We start from the raw sequence: 22,830 nt of genomic DNA on the forward strand, positions 1-22,830 counted from the left end.
TGTCTGTGAAATAAAGCTCACACACACACTGCTACAGTCCTTCATACACTTAGAAACGAAGCTGCTCCTTTCCTCAGTGCTGACACATAAAGAAGAGTTGGTTTTATATCCAACACGTCTCTGTTCCAGAAAACAGCTTCAGCAGCCTCTGAGTCTGAACTTGGAGTTGGTTATAAGCCACAGGCCTGTGTGCACAGCAATGAGGAAATATAATGCAGTAAGTGAAACATGGATGTGTGGAACAGATTATCCCAAAGGTTGATTCTGTTCATCTGGACGTTCTCAGTGAAACATTTGGTCTCTCGGTCAGGTGACTCCTTTAGTCTCAGCTGACTGCAGCTTTCCAAACCTTTGTCACTGGATCACTCACTTCATCTCCAACGTGTCCCTGACACAGACAGCTGGAGCCGTTACAGCAAAATCATTGATCATCGTTTTTAGAACATTAGCTGGTGTTGGTGGGCAGGCTAGCAGTGCTAATTGTTAGCACTAGTTCTGCTGCTCTCCCTTTGTCTCTGTTATTGTTGGTCTTTAGTGAACAATAGAAAGTGTCTTCATGAGACTGTTGCCTAATGTTCAAATGTAGATAACACCACCTGCACCAACCTGTTACACAGCACAACCCTCTGGTGTAGCTTTGGCTGGAGCACATATTGGCAGCTCCAGTGACATCACCACTCCATGGTGACATCATCTCTACAGACTGTGGCTGTTACATATCCTCACCTGGTAATAATAAGACTGTCCTCAGCTGCACACAGCTCCAAGATGAACAAACTGAAGTAAATACAAATTAGAGTTACGATAGATTGAAATCTTGTAATCAGAGCTAATTCTTAGTGAAACTCTCACAACATCATATCCTGATCCTGGGTTAGTGTCTCGGTCTCAGATCACAACATCAGCACAGGCTTGGCTTGGGTGAGGTATTGAGTGGTTCTTGTCCATGACAGCTGCAGGTACAGTGCCATCAGCCATGCTGCACCACATGTCTGCCCAGGAACATTAGTGTGGCTGAGTCTCATGTAAACATTGTGCTAAAGTGGTGGGAAAGTGGCTGCAAGCTGGCTGCACTGTGTCCAATACTCTCAGTATGATATCCACAAACCTCTGAGTGTCACAGAGTGGGCCTGTGCTCAGCTCACTGTGCCCCATTCAATTCTACTTGCATAGTTTTACAAGTAAAATTAAAAGTTGCTCAATGATAAGTTATTGTAGTAACAACTAAGTCCATGGTCATTATTTGTTAATAGTAGCTTAAAGCTTCTGCACCAATCATGGAGCAGCAGGTTTAGAGCATGTGGATCTACAAAAGTAAGTCCCAGTAAGATGGGCTGAGCCTTACATACTAGAAGAAACATGTCATTCCCAGCAGATGAAGCGCCCTTTAAAGCAGGATCTCACTTTAAACCTAAAGAACTTGCTATGAGCATGCAGTGCATTCATGGTTATTATTCATACGATTGTGGGGAGCTAATAAAGTGCAACTATCACATTACATTTTATTATTAAATTGTTGTTAACAATCCCTTCACTTCTGCTTATCTAATTCATGGTTGCAGGATGGCTGACAGCTTCCATTAGGCAGGAGGTAATGTCCATTCTGGCCACAGTGCAACCCACAATGTGTAACTGACACTATTATATTGCATTATGTCACATTGTTACATCTTTTTAATAAATGATGACAGTCAGCTGAATTTGCTGCCCCCTTGGTGGAGGACATCAGGATCAGCAGCTGCTGCTCCATCACAAACACCACAGAAGAAGAACAACACTGGATCAGATTATCTGGACGTGTTTGACAGGGACAGTGTTCATGTTCATGGACATCAGGACAAAAACAGACGATGGAAACCTGCCAGATTTGAGCTAAACTGCTCGTTTCCATGTGTAGTCCCTGGGAGGTCACATGACCAACAAAGACACACAAGCTGTGTCCCAAAACGTCGGCTGCATCCTCCGGAGGCCGCATTTGAAGGCCGATGACGTCACAGCCAGGCGACGAAGGCTGTCCCGATTCCTCGACTCCTTCAAATGCGTCCTTCCTTCCCCCGAGTTTGAAGGAGGGGTCGGGTGTGTCCTTCGTGGCCCACCATATCCCAGAATTCATAGCGCGGCCCAGCCAAATTTCAGCTGCCAACAATGGCGGCCGCTACTAAGTTTTAAAATTTAACGAGGGAGTACTACTTACTTACAATGAATTCCTTACACTATATAATTTTCCCGTCAGTGTTGGGGAATTCTCAATGGTGCTTGGTGCCATACCCTCAGGGACTTTAATGTTATATAAAAACACTGACAGCTCAATATCTGCCTCAGTCACTCTCCCTGATCCAGCTGAGTCAGCAGTGGGAAAAATCTGCTTTTCACAGGAACTTGGTAACAGCAATAAGAGAATACGTAGTTTATTCCAAGAAGATATCATGTCTCTCCCATATATAGAATATCTTACTGGAACCGACATGTTCCAGATATCACCTGGAAGACAGTCTGGATGATCCCATAAATATCTAATTGTGAACAAGGTGAAGGAAATCTCATATAAAATTCTTCATAAATGTGACCCAGCCAGTCACTATATGGTAACATTTAAAAGAGACATAAATACTAATTGAACTTTCTGTGGGGATCATCCAGAAACTGTGGCACATCTCTTTTGGTTCCTCTACACAGAGATTCTGGAAGAATTTAGCAGTTTTGTTATTGTCCATATTTTAAGGGAGTTTTCTTTACGATGGAAAATGTTTTATTCTGTTTCTTTAAGTTCCCCAGGAAGAATGATAAATGTTTTATTATAAAAAATTTGTTAATACTTTTAGCTATTTTATATCCATAAATGTAAGTTTATTAATAAAACACCATATTTCTGCCTTTTTATAAGGATATGAATTGTACATACAATCAATTTCAGACTCAACCAACAAAAAGCCTCTCAGAACAATATTTATATGTTGATTTTTTTCGCCTCCTCATATCATCATTTTTTTACTCCTGGTTCTGTATGTTCATGTTCTGTTCTTTTGTAAACTTCATCTGTTTGTATGTTGTATACTCATTGTGTTTCAATAAAGTTCGATTTTAAAAAAGGTACGTTCTAAACGAAGCTTCAGACGTCACTGATCACGTGACTCTGGCCAAACGAATCAAGCCTCGACACGGTGCTTCTGAAGCAGCGCGTTGATCTTTCTGACACACGCACCGGAGCGTCAGCTTCAAGCGGACCATCACTACGTCTCACATCTAAAGGTGTCAAGGTAACTTTGAACTGAGTTCAGTCAATCTGGAGTTTTTCCAAGTTTTCTGTTGCTCTCTGTGAGAGAAGAGCGTTAAAGGCGGGGCTCTCCAGAGTCCAGCAAAACAGGAAACCACAGCTGGGTGTGTGTAAGTGTGCAAACCAATAGAATGCATCGTGGTGGGGGGGGCATCACGGGCAAGAAAAAAATAAAATAATCGGTCGTACCCATGCTTCCCCGACGTCATGCCAGCGCATATTGGGAAATTCGTAGGCACCGATCGGTTTTCTATCAGCCATTTGCTGGGAGTAAGGGCGCCCTCCGTTTGCGAGGTGCGCCTGCTGCTGGCGGCACAGGGAGGAGAGGGCGGGGCGGCGGGGAGTCTCTGGCTGGCTGGAGCGGCATCTAATAACCAACTCGCAAAACAAAATAAAAACAACAAACAGATATTATGATACAGACTTATAATCTGCACCCATGTTTTTTCTACATTCTATAAAGTGAGCGCGAGAGCCCTCGGTGCGCCTGCGCGCTGCTGAAGTCAAAGTAAACTTTATTGTCATCTCCGCTACAGACAGTCCAGCATATAGAGAGACGAGACGACGAGGCTGCAGTTACAGCGGTGCAAGTAAACAAACAATAAATATAAGAAGAGTAAGAAAATAAATCTACACTTTAGGACTCGAGGTAAAGGATCAATAACAATTTAATTTATAATTTACAGTTTGATGATTTAAAGTCTCACACAACCCGTCAAAAGGGGCGGGGCCGGCTGCTTCCAAGTAGAGCACATTTCATTTATAATGATGTAAATCCAAGCCCATCATGGATTCACGATCTGAATCCTGGGTTGTGTGAAATCCCAGAAATCAACCTTAGACAAAGTGAATCTGTGAACTAAGGTGTAGGTCTGTTAGGCAGGGCTGTGCAGAGAGGTTTAAAGGGGCGGGTGCTCAAAGTTAGAAAGGGGCACATTGAACCAGGCTGAATAACAACAACACACTTTCATCAAGAATCTAATATGGGCAACAAGGCAAAGCAAACGTAGCCGATGTTTTACCTGATGGGTACAATGTTGCTGTTGAGGGGTTGCTGTGGATAGTGCTGGAGGGCAGGCAGGGCTGGACTGGGACAAAAAATCGGCCCGGGCATTTTGACTGGAGACCGGCCCACCAAAAATGTGACGTCATTCATGGATAAAACCGCAAAGGATTCTGGGAACTTTTGGCAAGCGGTACTAGCGCATGCAGGCTTTCAATTGAACTCAGTTACACAGCGATAAAAAGAAACACAAAAAATGGCAAGAAGCTAATTAACATTAAAAATGTATTTTGTAAGAAGTAGTTGGACAGCAGAAATGGCTCAAATATTACAATAATTTTTCCACTACTAATTAATTACCGTTGAGCTCAAAGGTTATATTAATACACGGTTAACGAATGTGTACTTATGACGACGATTTGTGAGACGAACAAAGGTAAACTTACCTTTGTTCGTACGATGGTCTTTCGGTGCATTTCAAGGTCCTGCACCCATCCGTCGGTAAACTGTACCTGGGCTTGTTGCAGTGACCTGAAGTTACTAAACTTCATGAGTGTATGCACTCACTCCAAGAACCGTATAATTATAAATCTGAGCGTGGTGAAAGTTGGGCAGCACGCTAACGTCTTTTGTCCCTCTGTGTGCTCGTAAGGGTCTGACCCTTTCACTCCTTTGATTTTTCCTCGTATCTTTTCTTTGTCTTTTCGTCGAGTCTGTCTTTGTACGGACCGGCATTGTTCTCCGTCGTTTTGTACATTCCTTTTTTGTGCGGCAAAGAAAAAACAAGAAGGTATTGGAACCGGAGAATGAACGTTTTGCGGTGCTGCAATTGCAAATGCTTGTATTTGATGCGGTACTTGGATTGTTTTGCCAGGAGTTCCCGGCATGCAATGCGCAAAGTCACGTGGTCTGTCAATCGCTATAGGAAAAACCATCAAGCCTTTGCATGAAAACAACTGCTTTGATGTACACTGCCTTGTTGGTATATATGTATCAATCTGATAAAGTTAAACCTACACCATTCTCCCTATTCGGGATTTTAAACAGTACATAGCGGAAACAAAAAGACTGCTTGGTAGTGTTAACCTCCTGAACTATCTACAACACATGGTAGAAACCTGAAATTAAGACCAAGAACACTAGAGGTGAGACATGATCATTAATTAATATTAAAATTAATAAATGACAGATTTAGGGATATTTTCATAAAGTATTTATTTACCAAAACAATAGAAAACAGCATGGTAGCACAATATATTTTGTTAACACAGCAACCTTTAAATATGAAAGGAGACAGCGAAAGAAAGGTGAGAAAGAAGAATAAGAATAACACTTAATTGAGTTTTTGATGGCATTTTACACACAGTACTAATACAGTATCTAGAAAATATGGGAAAATACTGGCATCATATACAGTACTTACTTCTGAAGAAATTATATGCGACCCTGAAAAACAGGACACAAGTGAAAGGACAAAGAACTGTGAATGGCAATTGATGGACTTGCTCAGATGATCACAGTACTGGCATCTTTATTCCAGAAAGGAATTAGAGAAATCATATACACTAGTACTTACGTTGATGAACTTAAAAAGTTGAATGGTCTCGAACCTCTTAAACAAACAATGTATGATCAGACCCTGACAAACAGGACAGAAAGGAATAAAGATTAGATGAATATTAAAATCTATAAAGGACAGATTATGATTGAATTGTATCACCAAAGACTATTCACTCATCAATAAAAGGTCACCTACAACACTTCCACAGCAGCAACACTGAACATATCTTAAGACATGGAAACCTTTATGAAGTGAAAGGACAGAAAGTGAAGGTTGAGAAAGAATTGTACTTAATAGATTTTTTCAGACGATGACAGTACTGGTATGCTTACTCTAGAAAAATGGTTGAATCATATTCCATATAGTACTTACTTAAAATGAACACACTTCAGTCCTCCTAAAATGACTGACAGCATCTGAAATGAAACAATGACAGATTAAGACTGTAAGAATATATGTTTATAAATGCCTAATACTCCAATCTCATATTTATTCTATCTATTAAGATGGACAAATTCTAAGCATTTACCAATCACTTGACTTGTTTGAAGTGAAGGTAGATACTAAACGTATTCGTTTAGGCAATAACAATAAAGCTGAATCTAATATTAACAATAGATAATTAGGAATGTTTTGCTCATTTTTATTTCACCTCACCAGGTTACAAAAGGAGCTTTCTCAGCAGGTCACTCTTCTCAGCTACCCTGTCAATGACCATGTCAGAGTCCAATGACATGAGAATGTCCTTTTCAGTGGCCATCAGCATAAACATCTCCAGCTTGTTTGCAGACAGGCTGCTTCGGAGTCTGCTTTTAATGAACTTGAGTGTAGAGAACGTTCTTTCACAGGCAACCTGAGTGAGGGAGAGGGTCAGCAGGTACTTGTATGCCAGCCCAAGGAGACGATAGGCATCAGACAGCATGTTGAACCGCCTGAGTATTTGATAGCAGCACAGTGGGCAATTTTTGCAAGAACCACAGCTTTCGGTCACAATTTCACTTTCTTCGTCCCATTCTTCAGATCTGTCCTTTGCTGTTCTGGTCGTGTACTCATCTACATGTGATGTCTTAAGCCTTTCCCACTGTTCAGCAAAACGTTTCAGTTCTGACTGAAGGTTATTAACTGTAGCCCTGCTGTCAAATTTAAGTAGACAGGCGCTGAGGTTCTGAAATGCATTACTTGGAAGAGAAACTGTTCTGACCTGGCTAAACTTCCTGGGGTCCAACCATGCCAAATCGGCAAGAAGAGGGCCATGTATGACAAATCGTCTGTGGATTGCTTCAATAACTGTGTCCAGGATGATGTTGTGCACTTTCACCTCATATGATTTCTCAGCATTGATTTGCAACTCATCTTCAGGCATCTCTCCGGCCATGCCTTTTCTCCTTTTGGCTCTCTTTTTAGGTAGTTCAGCCTCCACTTCCATGTCTGTGTTGTTCACCCTCTCCTCTAGTTTTTGATTTGTCTGTTTCACAAATGTGTCTGCAGCTGTCTTCACAGTTGGAAAGTCCCTGGCAATACTTTTGAGGCCATCTTGTGTGGCAGTCACCATATGATGGGCAGAGAGAATGTCCATCCCCTTTGACTGGAGGTACTTTGACAGAGGAGTTGTTGCTCAAACACTCTAAGAAATATCTGTGCTGTTAACACAGTTTCATGCTTCAAGAGACACTCTTTAAAGCCTCGTGCTTTGGCACAAACAGCTGGCTTTTCTTTTTCCCTCTTTTCAATGGCTTCCATCGTCAGCACTACATCAACGAAGAGGCCATCATCTGGTTTTCCAAAATGTCCAAAGATTTTCTGGAGGGCATCATGCTTGGCCCACCACCGTGTCTCACCTATTGGACTGAGGCGTCTGTGTCTTGTGTTTTCGGTTTGTTTCTCCCACAGATTAAGCCTGTGATAGGACTCCTTGATGAACACAGCTATGTCATTAAGTAAATTAAAGAGTGATCCACTTTCAATGACACTTTGTGTTGTGTCAGCAATCACAAGATTAAGTATGTGTGCATAGCACCACACATGCACATGAGTTGGAGACTGGGCAGTCATAAGTGCTGAAAAGCCTTTGTACTGGCCCTGCATATTTGAAGCACCATCTGTTGCATTCCCAGTGCACATGGTCTTGTCTAGATTCAGATGCTCTAAAACTCCAGAAAGCAAGTTTACAAAGTACTGCCCCGTGGATGCTTCGCACCTCACTATGGAGACAAGCCTCTCCTGCACAGACTCAGTAACATACCTGATGATTACTGAACACTGATCATAACCTGTGATGTCTTGGGTTGTGTCTAGCTGAACAGAAAACATCCCAGCTTTCTGGACATCACTGGCGATGCTCTCTTGAAGGAGATGGCCAAGTGCATCAATCACTGAGTTGACAGTTGTTTTGGAGAGTAGGGTGATGAGAGATCCTCTACCTCTTAATCCACTGGTCTGATGCAACTTCTTGCTTTTTTTCAATGCAGTCATTCAAATGTTCTCCAAGGCACATATCATACTTGCCTAATAACACAATCAGTTCCAGAAAGTTACCATGATCGATGATGTTATCACCTAAAGTGTATGCAGCCTCATTCTCCACATGCCTATAGCTGAGTCCCCTCTTCCCAAGTACTTTGATCACATCCACTATACGCTCTAAAACTTGCCGTCTCTTTTTCACTTGTGCTCTGTGAGCTGACAACTGACTGCCAGCAAACAAGCTCCTGATGTTGCCTTTTGAGCACCTTAAGAAAAAAGCTTCAGCACAGGTCTGGTGTGTATTGCTCTTTTCATGCTCCTCTGTGCGCAGATGTATATGTCGCCAGTCACTCATGCCTGTTATAAATGTGCTGGTGTCAGTCAGCCTTGCAAATGCCAGACACACAAAGCAGAACAATAAATGGCGTTCTTTGCAATAAGTAAGCCACTTCCTGTTGGTGCCATCTTTACAGCTGAACACCCTCATCACAACTGCACTGCTACTGTTCTGCTGTGGGTGGTAATCTAAGAAGGCCTGTAATATGGCAGGTTCAGGGCGAGCAAAGTAATCGATGCCCTGGCTCTCACTCTCCTGCTCTTCCATCTCTCTCTCTTGCTCTTCCATCTCTCTCTCTTGCTCTTCCATCTCTCTCTCTTGCTCTTCCATCTCTCTCTCCTGCTCTTCCATCTCTCTCTCTTGCTCTTCCATCTCTCTCTCTCTTGCTCTTCCGTCTCTCTCTCTTGCTCTTCCGTCTCTCTCTCTTGCCCTTCCGTCTCTCTCTCTTGCTCTTCCATCTCTCTCTCTTGCACTTCCATCTCTCTCTCTTGCTCTTCCATCTCTCTCTCTTGCTCTTCCATCTCTCTCTCTTGCTCTTCAATCTCTCTCTCTTGCTCTTCCATCTCTCTCTCCTGCTCTTCCATCTCTCTCTCTTGCTCTTCCATCTCTCTCTCTTGCTCTTCCGTCTCTCTCTCTTGCCCTTCCGTCTCTCTCTCTTGCTCTTCCATCTCTCTCTCTTGCCCTTCCGTCTCTCTCTCTTGCTCTTCCATCTCTCTCTCTTGCACTTCCATCTCTCTCTCTTGCTCTTCCATCTCTCTCTCCTGCTCTTCCATCTCTCTCTCTTGCACTTCCATCTCTCTCTCTTGCTCTTCAATCTCTCTCTCTTGCTCTTCCATCTCTCTCTCCTGCTCTTCCATCTCTCTCTCTTGCTCTTCCATCTCTCTCTCTCTTGCTCTTCCATCTCTCTCTCTCTTGCTCTTCCGTCTCTCTCTCTTGCTCTTCAATCTCTCTCTCTTGCTCTTCCATCTCTCTCTCCTGCTCTTCCATCTCTCTCTCTTGCTCTTCCATCTCTCTCTCTCTTGCTCTTCCATCTCTCTCTCTCTTGCTCTTCCGTCTCTCTCTCTTGCTCTTCCATCTCTCTCTCTCTTGCTCTTCCATCTCTCTCTCTTGCTCTTCCATCTCTCTCTCTCTTGCTCTTCCATCTCTCTCTCTTGCTCTTCCATCTCTCTCTCTTGCTCCATCTCTCTCTGCTGCTCTTCTGTCTCCTCTGTCACAGACTTCTCCACTTTTGATGATAAATCAGCTGGTGCAACAAGGATTGGCACAATTTGTTAAGATTTTGAGAAATTTGAGAAACTAACCTTAAGCATAAAATAAAATTTACTATCAGTAACTTCATAGCACCCGCCCAGCAGTATATAAACTCCGTCATGCTAGTTACGCTGTACGAGTTATTAACCTGTGCAGTTAATAAAAGGACAGGTAATGTTTGTCGCGCTGTTGCACACACAGCACGCTCGTTTGTTTCAGTTCGTCAGTAGCAACAAGACAGCTTACCAACGTGTACGTAATAAGCTAATACTCCTGGGTGCTACACACTACAGTGTGCGCTGTACACCTACTTACTGGTTGTGTCGCATCAGTCTGTGTCTCTGAGTTAACTTGTGTTTCTCCTACAGCTCCGGACCGCAACAAATGCGCGTGCTCTTTGTGAGCTCGTTCCCGGCTCGTAACCAGCGCGTTCTGCCGTCAAGGGTGATCATTGGTTAAATGTGATCATGTGACTGATGCAAGCCAGATCCTTTTATTTAGCGAAACTGTGATTAATAGTTAAATATTATTGTTGAGGGGCACAGACAGGACTCCGCACGCACACACACATTAAAAAAATAATAATAATATTTTAAAAAAAAAAGTTGCCTCAACAAAAGGGCACCTTGGGCACCCATCAGGAAAGGGGCGGGTGCTCAAGCCCCTCTAACCCCCCCCCCCCCCCCCCCCCCCTGCACGTGCCTGCTGTTAGGTTAATTGTGCTGATCCTCGGGTTGGGGGATTTGTGTTTGTACTGGAGCGCAAAATTCAATCCAATGGAAGATGGACAACAAAAGTTCAAAGCCATCAGGTGCTCAGGTTAGAAAAAAGAGAAAAGATGCAGGTAAGCAGACGTGTGATTGGATAATGGCAGGTCATCCTGAACCAGTCAGACTAAACTCCAAACAATACATTATGTTACAGATTTTAATATTAATTAGTCATTGTTACTTGTTGATTTGTCCTTTTCTCATTGTGTGACGAATTATGACGACTGTTTGGTAGCTGTTATTGTCTCTCTCTCTCTCTTCATGTGTGTTTCTCTGGTGAAACAACAGTTTTGTGTTAATGTTAGGGCTGCACGATTTTGCATAAAATGAGAATCACGATTTTTTGGCTTAGAATTGAGATCATGATTCTCTCATAACAATAAATAAACATAAAACAACAAATGTCTCACGTTTTGTTGTTGCAGCAAAATGTTGTCCTGCTTGAAATTCCGTCTCCACCGTTGCTCGACGCTGCGTGTACAGAGCAGGTAGTGCAACAATAGAAAAATAGTTGCGGGACGGCACTGTGTAGCGTTTGTCTAGGGTGTTGATCGTTTTCCTAAATCCCTCGTTTTGCACAGTGTTGATGGAGCCATATCTTTGGTCAGGTGATAAGTGATAGCCTCCGTAATGTCTTTGTGCCTGCGGGAGTTCGACGTGTATAGGGAAGCGCTGTATAAGGTTCCCGTTATTGATGTTTGGGTGGTTGACCGGGACGGATTTTCGCCTGTCACTTTCTCGTCATCCCTGACGTGCTCTCCGTGGTTTTTTCCTGCTAATTTTAGCATCACACGGCACAGCTTCTGTATCACGTGGTATAAGGCTCCGCCCTTGTCATTTGTTGAGCAGGAAGAGTGAGCGCTTGTTTTCATGCAGAGTACGTCCCGGATCAAAATGCGGTACATTTGATCTCTGTTGTTTTTGCCTGATGATTGGTTTGAGTCTTGACAATCCACATTGCTGGCGTTGCATCTTTCAATGCCAGCAATGGCAGGTATCAGTGCTCAAACCTTTTGTGTTTGTTTCCAACAAGTTGCCCACCTCGGGAAACAAAAATGTGTTCTTTTACTTGTCAGATGAACATATGAGACACTTTGACTCTTCAGTGCAGTGTGGAGCCTAACAAAGATCTGTTTTGTGTCCCAGCTGATCAGCAGGAGGAGGAGAGTCTGACGGAGCAGCAGAGGAACATTTTCAGCTACTTGGACTCAGCTCAGCCACTACAGAGGAAACAATGAGCTCAACACAGAAGGTGACAGACAGAGCAGGACCATATGACCAAAGATATTTATCACCATATACATTTGAACATTTGCCATAACGATGTAGCTGACGATAGAATTGACACCAGACAAAATACTTTACAGCTGCACAACTTTATTAAAAACCCATCAATGTATTTTCACTGAAACAAGCAGCTGTTGTTTATGTGCATTAAAGTTATATAAAAATGTAACAGTGCAAATGCAAATTCCTCGCTGACAGTTTAACCAAAAGGCGTTTCCAGTGGAAACTGGCCGACACATCCTCAGCATAACCATGTATAACATCCACTAAACTTCAGAAGAGGTTATACAGTCGTGGCCAAAAGGTTTGAGAATTGCATAAATATTGGAACCTGGAGAAGTTGCTGCTTAAGTTTTTATAATAGCATTTTGCCTGCACTCCAGAATGTTATGAGGAGTGATCAGATGAACTGCATCGTCCTTCTTTGCCATGAAAACGAACTTAATCCCCAAAAAGCCTTACCGCTGCATTTCATTGCTGTCATCAAAGGACCTGCTGAGACCATTTCAGTGATCGTCTTCTTAACTCAGGTGAGAATGTTGGCGAGCACGAGGCTGGAGATCATCATGGCTGTATCCCGATTCAGGTTCTGCAGCTTTAAAGTCCTCAAGGGCCGCGTACTCAAAGACCGCTAAGGCCGAAGTGCGAGGCTCGTAGGCTCGTGAAATGGGACGTCTAGCCTCCGTCGCGCTGCCCAGGTTGCCTAGCAACCATGATACTAACAGCTGGAAACGTTTCATACAGCTTTGTTTGACAGAAATGAAGGAGAACATATTTAGTTCATTTGTTTCTACATGAGCTCTGTGTGATTTGATGAGTATCTGAGGCTGAGACCACAGGACTGTGAAACATGATTGTTGGGCTTCATTTCTGTGCTGAACAGTCGTTTAAGATTAGCTGTAAATAACAATTAGCTGATGTTGTTCATGAGACTAAAGTCATCTCACTGTGGTAATGTAAATATAATATGGCCAATATTATAGTTATTATATTAATCACTTCACTCACAGACAAGTATCTGTGACAGTGTGTATACAGATGTATCATATATAAGAGACAAATATTGTTCTTTTAATATGTTGGTACTAAATTTGGCTCAGTGCTTACATATATGTGTAAAAAGCAAATGTAGGAGCTGTGATAACTGTGTCTGATAGAATGAAGAGTAGACTGATATATGAAATATTCCTTTATTGGGTGAGAAAATCAGACCATGTCATAACTGCTTTAAGTCACACAGAATAGATATCAGAGCCTTAAACAGGCTGACTTCTGCTAAATGGGTCAAACTGGGCAGAAGGTCTACAAACACATAACATCCTTATAGAATATGATGTAACACTATAGATCAACTTAGCTCAGAATATATAAAGCATATAAACAGTTACAGCAATATGATGCAACAAACACAGCAGCTACTGATCCAAAATACTCAAAGCTTCATAGAACTGAAACCAACATTTATTTTTAGCTCCATTCTGCTGCTGATACAGACTTTAGGTTTCTGAACATTAAACTTGTTGCTGCCTTTCATAGTGTGTAACTTGAAGGCCCTGAGTACTTTCTCCCACACTGGAAACACTGGGATGATCACATTATTTGAACATTACCTAATAAGACTGATTCAGCACAGACAGTTATGTTAAACTTTCCTAGCAGTCCTTCACAAACAGGGAACAGTCTGTCTATTCTCTCCATCTGTCAGCTGCTGCTGGCTCTTCCTCCTCCTCTTCCTCACACACTGCTGAGTTTGTCCTGGTGGATCATCAGGGCTGCAAAGCCTCACAGATGATGTGCAGCAGTGGGTCCCTCAGTCTGTCCTCACTCTGGACACTTGCAGTCGTCACACATGGAAATCAAATGTGTGATAAGCTGCAGGATTCAAACACAAGTGTAACTTATAAACACATGTTCATACTTTTATTCCACAATCAGAGAGAAAGAAACAGAGAGAGAGTGCAGGACAGACAGACAGGTGACAGTCTCAGGTGTACACACTGCTACACAACAGCACCAGAGAAGCAGGATTTAGTGTTTGTGTTATTACGAGTGTAAACAAGAAGAGTTCCAGATGGTGCAGTGGACACATGTGTGACTGCTGTGATTAAAGCATCTTTCTTTCAGCTTAACGAGTGAACCGTCAGCTCGTTCAAACACACGTTAAAGTGCGTTTGGCTCGACACCACCGAACAGAGGCAGCAATATAACACAGCTAACATTAACAGTGCAGTGGATCCTGCTTGTGCCGTGATGTTCAGGACTGCAAACCGAGCAGCATCACTGACTTTCAGCTTGTTGTGTTTGTGGATATATGACTGACTTTAATTATCCACAAAATCATCACATTCTCTGTCAGATTAAGGTCGACTATTGAACGGCGTATATTTTAAAGGCTTTAAAACCAAGTTAACGCTGAAAGTACAAACATCACTAATGTCACATAACTCTGCCGACAAGGCATAGCTATGGCTATGAAATGCTCTTTGTGTATCACTTCTTCATTATGAAAGATGTCATTAATGCACTAGTAATGTCTCATCTGGAGTATTGTTCAATCATTTGGTCAGCAGCTAATAAGACAGATCTTAACAGACTTCAGTTAGTCCAGAATAAGGCGTCCAGATTAGTGTGAAGATGTTCATACTATACTAATATTGATCAAATGCATAATAACCTTTCTTGGCTTCCTGTACAGGCTAAAATATTCTATGGCTTACTTGTAGTTCTAAAGAAAGCAATTCTGTTAAACACACCACATTTATTCTGCTCAGCTGCAGTATCCAGATGAAATACATCATCATATTACACAGTTTTCAACAAGCTGCAATTTAGTAAATGCTCGAGTTAAAAGTAACGTTTTGTTAAACTGTTACATTTAGAGCAACTTTTAAGTGGAATAAGTTGCCTTAAAAAATTAGAGAATTATTCAAAACTTCAATGAAGACTTAAAAGCCGATTTACAGAGCTTTTAGTTGTTGTAAATATTGTAAGACATGATTTGTTTTTGAAATTTGTGTAATGTGCCTCAATGTTATTGATATTATTATTATTATTATTGATTGCTTATATTTGAACAATTGTGAAACCTCACTGTGGATGTAAGAGTGAAATTATGTGGATATCTTGAATCCACTTTATTGTGTAATATTTTATGTGAGTATTTGACGGAAGACGAGCAACATCTGTTGTGGAAGCTAACGGGGTTCCTTTAGAATAAACAAACATAGGATTTATTATCACTGAATAATTCTGTATAAATCTATACAAATTATAGAAATATGTAATAGGAAACAACAAAATAATCTAAATTATAAAATAGTGTGTGTGTGTGTGTGTGTGTGTGTGTGTGTGTGCATGATTTTAGTGTTTGAACAGTCATGAATTATCTTTAACAGCAGGTTGGATGTAATGTGTTAGAACTACCAGCAGGTGGGGATAAGAGACCTTTAAGGTGTTTGGTGCCACGCTCCACCTTCAGGTTTAAAACTAGTGTTAATGGAGTTTGAAGGTTGAGTTTGTTCCACGACTGCATTTCACTCACTGCCTCTGTTTGTATCTCTGTCACTGCAGGACCAACATGGAGCCAGAAGTCAGCGCTCTCAGGAGGCCGACAAACCTCACAGAAGAAAGGGAGAGAAAAAACACACCTGTGACGAGTGTGGGAAGGGTTTTACTGTGAGGGCTTCACTAAAACGGCATCAGGTCATCCACACTGGAGAGAGACCGTTCAGCTGTGACGAGTGTGGGAAGGGTTTTACTGTGAGGGCTAAACTAAAACAGCATCAGGTCATCCACACTGGAGAGAGACCGTTCAGCTGTGACGAGTGTGGGAAGGGTTTTACTGAGAAGGCTAAACTAAAACGGCATCAGGTCATCCACACTGGAGAGAGACCGTTCAGCTGTGACTTGTGTGGAAAGTCTTTTTCCAGGAAGGGTCACCTAAAAACACACCAACTCATCCACAGTGGAGTTAAAGCGTACAGCTGTGATCAGTGTGGCAGAGCTTTTACTCAAAGTAGGAACTTACAGAATCATCTAGTTACCCACTCTGGAATTAAGCCATACAGCTGTGACGAGTGTGGGATGGGTTTTACTGTGAGGGCTTCACTAAAACAGCATCAGGTCATCCACACTGGAGAGAGACCGTTCAGCTGTGACTTTTGTGGGAAGTCTTTTTCCTTGAAGGGTCACCTAAAACAACACCAACTCATCCACAGTGGAGTTAAAGCGTACAGCTGTGATCAGTGTGGCAGAGCTTTTACTCACAGTAGCAACTTACAGAAGCATCTAGTTACCCACTCTGGAATTAAGCCATACAGCTGTGACGAGTGTGGGAAGGGTTTTACTGTGAGGGCTAAACTAAAACAGCATCAGGTCATCCACACTGGAGAGAGACCGTTCAGCTGTGACTTGTGTGGAAAGTCTTTTTCCTTGAAGGATTCCCTAAAAAAACACCAACTCATCCACAGTGGAGTTAAAGCATACAGCTGTGGTCAGTGTGGCAGAGCTTTTACTCACAGTAGCAGCTTACAGAGTCATCTAGTTACCCACTCTGGAATTAAGCCATACAGCTGTGACGAGTGTGGGATGGAGTTTACTCTGAAGGCATCACTAAAACAGCATCAGGTCATCCACACTGGAGAGAGACCGTTCAGCTGTGACTTGTGTGGAAAGTCTTTTTCCTTCAAGCGTTCCCTAAAAAAACACCAACTCATCCACAGTGGAGTTAAAGCGTACAGCTGTGATCAGTGTGGCAGAGCTTTTACTCACAGTAGCAGCTTACAGAAGCATCTAGTTACCCACTCTGGAATTAAGCCATACAGCTGTGACATCTGTGGAAAAACTTTCAGCCAGAGAGGGTACCGAAATACACACCTACGCATTCATACCAGACATGATGTGTACTGCTGTGAACAGTGTGGCAAATACTTTACAACAGACGCACACTTACAACAACACATGTTTACCCACACTGAGGAGAGACCTTATCAATGTGACCTGTGTGAGAAGACTTTTAAATCTCCACAGCACCTGAGACGACACCAACAGATCCACACCAGAAAGAGACTCTACAAGTGCAGCTACTGTGAGGTATGTATTTATATTGTTATCTTGTCATTTTAGCCTGACTGTTTGGAACAACTCTGCTCATTAAACTGTGTTAGCATGTTAGCAATTCTACTGCCTGGAAAAGCAGCTCTGAGTGATTATTCAGATTTTCCTTTCAGTTATGATTTTAGTATTACTGTAGTATTATGGTGGTAGTATTGTAGTTATTGCAGCCCAGTAAACTGAGTGTGTTAACTGAAACAGTCAAATGTAGTTGGACGTCTGCAGAGATGCTCTTTATTTCAGGCGACGTTCAGGATACAAATGTTGAAGGACTGACTTACACTGTCTTTGTGTCTTTGTTTAGAAGCAGAGCGACACAGATGGATCCAGTTCTCAACCCTGTCATCACTGTGGTGGTGGGAAAGACTTTCATTGTGACCTCTGTGGAAAAACTTTCAGTCGGCAAAAGACCCTAAAAGTACATCAACGTAGACACACTGGAGACAAACTGAAATACTGCAAAGAATGTGGGAGAAGCTTCACCACAACAAGTGAGTTAAAACAACATGAACTGATTCACAGTGGGGTTAAAAAGCACCTCTGTGATCAGTGTGGGTCATCATTCACCACTGCAGGTCAGCTTAAATCACACAAACGAGTCCACACAGGAGAGAAACCACACAAGTGCAGACACTGTGAGAGAAGCTTCTCACGGTCACATAGTCGTAACATTCATGAACGTGGACACATGGAAGGAAACTACAGCTGTGACCAGTGTGACAAGAGCTTCAGGAATCTCAGATCATACTCTGCACACAAACGATCCCACGTTACTAATAAACTGTTTCACTGTTACCAATGTGCCCAAACATTCACCTCATTGTCTGCTCTGTGCAAACATCAGCGCGATCACTCAGGGCTGAAATCACTCCCATCACTGGATCACAGTGAATCTGAAGACACAGAAAGATCCTCTGGTTTCTGTGTCAGACTCAAAAAGCTTGAGATCAGGCTCCACAGAGTTCAGATAGAATCATTTAAACTTGTGTTGAACTGAACTGGTTGCTGGGCTGAACTTCTACATAATACAGATCTACATGGGATCTTCTTTTCTGTTGTTTTACTGAGTCAGTTTTGTCCTTTTTTCTCTGTCCTGGTTTTGCTCGTCTGTAAATGATTGAAACTCAGTCAAATAGTTCATTGTTCTCCAGCAAAACGTTTTGGAAACTCATGTTTAACCTTTAAAACTCTGACATGTTTTAGCACACAAGGCTTCATCGGGGAGTTCACTCATGATTGGACCATGAGAACAAAGGTTTTTAGTTCTTTCAAAGAGAGTCTTGGAGATGTTTGATGTTTCTGTTTTTCTGAAACCACCTGAAAGAAAAACTATTTTTCTTGCTTTATGTAGTGTGGAAGTTTTTAATGTTTCTTCATCTGTGATGTTCTTGAATGTGTTCACGTGAAGATGGTACAAATAAACTGTCCTTTCAGCTTTAGCTCCTAATTTATTCATTATTTATGGATGTAGCACAGCAGCCGTCTCTTGATTAACACATGGAGGGCTCGGGATCTGATGGTGTCGTCTCCCTAATTTGCCCACTCAGTAAATCTCACTCATGGCCAAGAAATTGAAATAAACCTTGTTTCCCTGCTGGATAGTGATCCACTGTAACTCTGCTCCTCCTTCCTGTTTAGGATTTCTGTGGCTGAAGTAAAATTCCCTCCATCCATCACTTATCCCAGCTAACCCAAAGTGAAATAAAGTTTTGCTGGTCTTAAAAAAGCATTACAATAATGGGCATTACCAATGCAAACTGAATGATACAGAAGATGAAAGAAGAGACTTTGATCAGTTAATAAAGCTCATGATCTGGATTCATTGTGGCTGCTACACAGATACTTCTGGGTCACTTCTCTCAGTTAGGAACCTTCCTCACCAAACTGACTGTTGGACCACACCCCTGGTTTCATGAGAAATTGTTTCAGCCATGATTTCTCTTCCTGTATTTCAGAGTAAAGACTGAAGTGACAAATGGAAGCATGTTTAAAAAACACAATGTGAGAGAGACGTTGAGGTCCTTAGAAGTTACCCTGGGTTTTTCTGTCACCCTGCTAGATGTTACACACCTTGTTATTGGACTGATTTCTACTGCTGGACTACTCCTGCGGAGAGTAACAATACTCTTACTAATTAGCTCCCTTTCACACCTTTGGGGATATTTATTTTTGTGTTTGCAGCGCTGTGAGCCAGAACAGCGAGAGAAAAATCTGCAACAGCGACGAGCCGAATGCTTACGTGAATCGCAGCAGCTGCACATGTGCTACGCTGAATTAGAGGATATCTTTGCTCTGGATTTCTATTTCTACTTTTTCATTTCTATATGATTCTTCTTGCATCTAAACAAAGATGATTCAATTTGCTAAATGTTGATGGCTCTTCGTGCTCAGGTGTAAATGAGACGTAATATTTGCTCTTGGTTTGGTTCTCCTGTACAGAACCTTGCAGTACAACAGAAACCTAAAAACATTATTTGTAGTTGTTATTCTTAGTTGTTCTGCTGCCTAAATACCACAGGGTCTGATTATGAAGTTATTGAGCTGCACATACTTTACGACCTGCTTAAGTTCGAGGTCACAGCGTCTGTAGAGCAGCTGGAACATAATGAAGTCTACAAGGTTAAAGTTTTCTCTTCAGTTATTGTTCTTTCTGCTGCTTGGTTTGATGGATCTGAGAGCTTTTGTTTTTATTATTGTTATTATAATTATCATTAATATTTTACTCTCTAGAAGCTTTAAAATAGTGTTTGTGTTTGAAAAAATTGATTTAAGAATTGAACAGAAACATCTGTCCTTCTGAAAATCGCCCAAAGGCACGGAGACAAAGTCAAAGGATGCAACCTGTAACTTTCTCTTCCTTCATGTCAGGACCATCATCCATGATTTATATAAAATGCATATAGCAACAGTAGCACTTTAGTTTGGACTTTATGATTTCTGTAACTGGAAAATATTATTTTGTTTAAAGACAGAAGAGACCGCATAGTTGCAACATCAAAGGGAAATATTAATTAATTAGCATCAAGTATATTTGTTGCTTAAGCGTTTGCACTATAACTTAAGTAGGATTATAACTTTTAAGGAAGGAAAGATTTCAGATATTCAGTTCACTGTTTCAGTTATTTTATATGAAATTAAAACATTTACGTTGGTCAAATATGATGCTCTAAATCAAATAAAAGTTTGAAAATAAATGATGTATTTTTAAATGCTGCAACAAATGTTCACAAAAAGTAACTATAATTAAAACCAGTTAAACAAAATCAAATGTTTGAATCATGCTTAACCAAATGCCAGGCTGGAGAGCTGAACCTAAAGTATACGTAGAAAGATTTCAACATGTGAGCAGTTTTTAATGTTTTTATCACATATAAATGTCACAGCAGTGGGTCCTGGCCCAATGCTTTGTGTTTTTGGTTTTCTTTGACTCTTGTTTTTCTTGGTTTTTGTTCTTCTTATTTATCAGGCTCTCGGTAATCTTAGTTCTCCCTCCCTCAGTGTTCATTTCAGCCTGTGTTTAGTTTCTGTTCCCGTGTCCCACGTTTCATCGTTTCATGTCGAGTCAGCCCTGTCTCTCTGTTTCCTGTGTCTCCCCAGTCAGCCCCGCCTCCCTCGGGCACTCATGTGTGATACAGAGTAATAAACCTGACTACATTTGCTACACTCTCTTTATTACCTGTTACTTTAAAATTCATACACTAATTATGTCTGCCCATCTCTCTAATGTGAAGGTCAAAGGTCAACATCCTAGTGACATAAGAATAATCCCAAAGGGGCAAAGGCAGCGGTTAATTTAGCACATTTAGCATTAAGGGTACAGCAAGGATATACTTTTACTTATTGTGGCAGGGGTGTGGTCTCTGGCCTGCTGCAGTGGAGGCTGGTGGCGGGACGTTGGACGGCACAGGTGAGGGTGATGGAGCTCATGACTCTCCCCTTTATAGTGACGGAGGAGACTGGCGTGGGGGAAGCGTGTAGTGGAGGAAGCCGAGGAGAGAGCTGGTTTCTGGCTACAAAGACGGCGTCAAACCAGAAAAGATTGCTTGTGGTCAAATGTCAAAGGAGCTTGCAAAGAAAAGCGTCTGGACTTCTTTAAGTTACTTGAAGACGTTTCACCTCTCATCCGAGAAGCTTCTTCAGTTCTAAGGTCAAATGGTGGAGAGTCCCAGATATAAACCTAGTGGGAGTTTCCCCCCACAGAGGGACAAAAGGACCCCCTGATGATCCTCTAATCGCCTGAGCCAAGGTGTGAAACTGGGTGTGGGCCCCAATCAGCCAGAGTTTCGGGTGTGTTCATTGTGAAACCTGGCCCCACCTTATCATGTGATTTCCTGAGGTCAGATGGCCCAGGATGTGAGTGGGCGTTAAGGCGTCTGGGAAGGATCTCAAAACTGGATTATAGATGGCAGAGAGTTGGTGTCGTAAACCCCGCCTCTGTTCAAAGATGGTCGCTCACAGTGGACATTGATGCTTCTTTCACTCCTCTTTCAAACCATCTGTCCTCTCTGTCCAAAATGTGAACATTGGCATCCTCGAAAGAGTGACCTTTGACCTTAAGATGCAGATGGACTGCTGAGTCTTGTCCTGTGGAGGTGGCTCTTCTGTGTTGTGCCATGCGCTTGTGAAGTGGCTGTTTGGTCTCTCCAATGTAGAGGTCTGGGCATTCCTCGCTGCACTGTACAGAATACACCACATTGTTAAGTCTGTGTTTTGGCGTTTTGTCTTTCGGGTGAACCAGTTTGTGTCTGAGCGTGTTGTTGGGTCTGAAATACTCCGGGATGTCATGCTTGGAGAAAACTCTCCTGAGTTTTTCTGATACACCGGCTACATAGGGGATGACAATGTTGTTGCGTCTGTCTTTCTTATCCTCCCTCGCTGGTGTCTGATCTTCTTTTCTGTGCCTCTTTTCTGACTTTAAATTCGGCAAATAGGCTCCTTTGACTATGATGACCTGGATGACTGAGAACCTTCACAGACACTTGTGGTCAAATAATGTGTCAATCACCTGTGAATCAAACTGTGTGTGGCTCAGTTCATGTCACAGTGTTGTTTAGTATATCTTCACTTGTCTCACTCTCCTTCTGTTCTGTCCATCAGGACGATCCTCAGTGCTTACACAGATCCTCCATCGATGTTGTAACTGGTGGCATGATGACATTGTATATAATTTGGATTATTTCTTTATCTTGTCAAGATCCATGTCATGATTTTAAATTGTTTAAGCTGTACATTACTGTTTGTTTTTTGTAGTCAACGTTTTGGTGTTTTGTGCTTTTATTTTGAAAGTCAAGTTCGCTTACAAGTTGCGCTAGTTTCCTTTTTGGGTAGAACGAAGAAAACACCAGCGCTGTTTTCTTCGTTCACCAGCGCTCGCTACACCTCCATCTACCAGAAGGTGAGTGTACTCCTTTGTGCTCAGATTAACATTTTACTTCTTAAAATACATTTTCATATATGAGCTTTCTATTATTTCATGGCCATTTAATCAATATTAAAATTACAAGCATATCAACAAAGGTGAAGCTGGTTTTTTCCACTTGCTGTCACACAGTCATGGAGGAATACAATAAATACATAATCAGTCATAGATCCTGAACAATGACATTAAAAGAAAGTCTGTGGCTCTAAAAACTAAACAGTATAAAGACATGCTCCAAGCTGCTGTTTCTCTCCTACTCCTCTAGGTTTTCCACTGTTGGCCATCCAGCGATGCTGGAGGGCTACCTGGCCAATGCTGGCCTACACAAAGAGGTCCCGGCTCGGAGGAGCTGA

At 42.0% G+C, this 22,830-nt stretch overlaps 1 protein-coding gene across 1 annotated transcript; it reads left to right on the forward strand.

Moving 5' to 3' along the window:
* The first annotated feature begins 11,772 nt into the window (after positions 1-11,772).
* LOC147336946 (uncharacterized) lies at positions 11,773-22,830 on the forward strand. Its single transcript, XM_086286244.1, has 4 exons — positions 11,773-11,911; positions 15,517-17,037; positions 17,363-17,772; positions 22,743-22,830. Exons 1-4 carry the CDS (start codon positions 11,894-11,896, stop codon positions 22,828-22,830), a joined length of 2,037 nt encoding a protein of 678 aa, XP_086142370.1. The 5' UTR covers positions 11,773-11,893.

Source organism: Aulonocara sp. 'chitande type north' Nkhata Bay, linkage group LG3, assembly GCF_057382095.1.
Source record: "Aulonocara sp. 'chitande type north' Nkhata Bay isolate Kocher_YH1m ecotype deep benthic linkage group LG3, A_spYH_male_GT1.1, whole genome shotgun sequence".
In the NCBI taxonomy this organism is placed as follows: domain Eukaryota; kingdom Metazoa; phylum Chordata; class Actinopteri; order Cichliformes; family Cichlidae; genus Aulonocara; species Aulonocara sp. 'chitande type north' Nkhata Bay.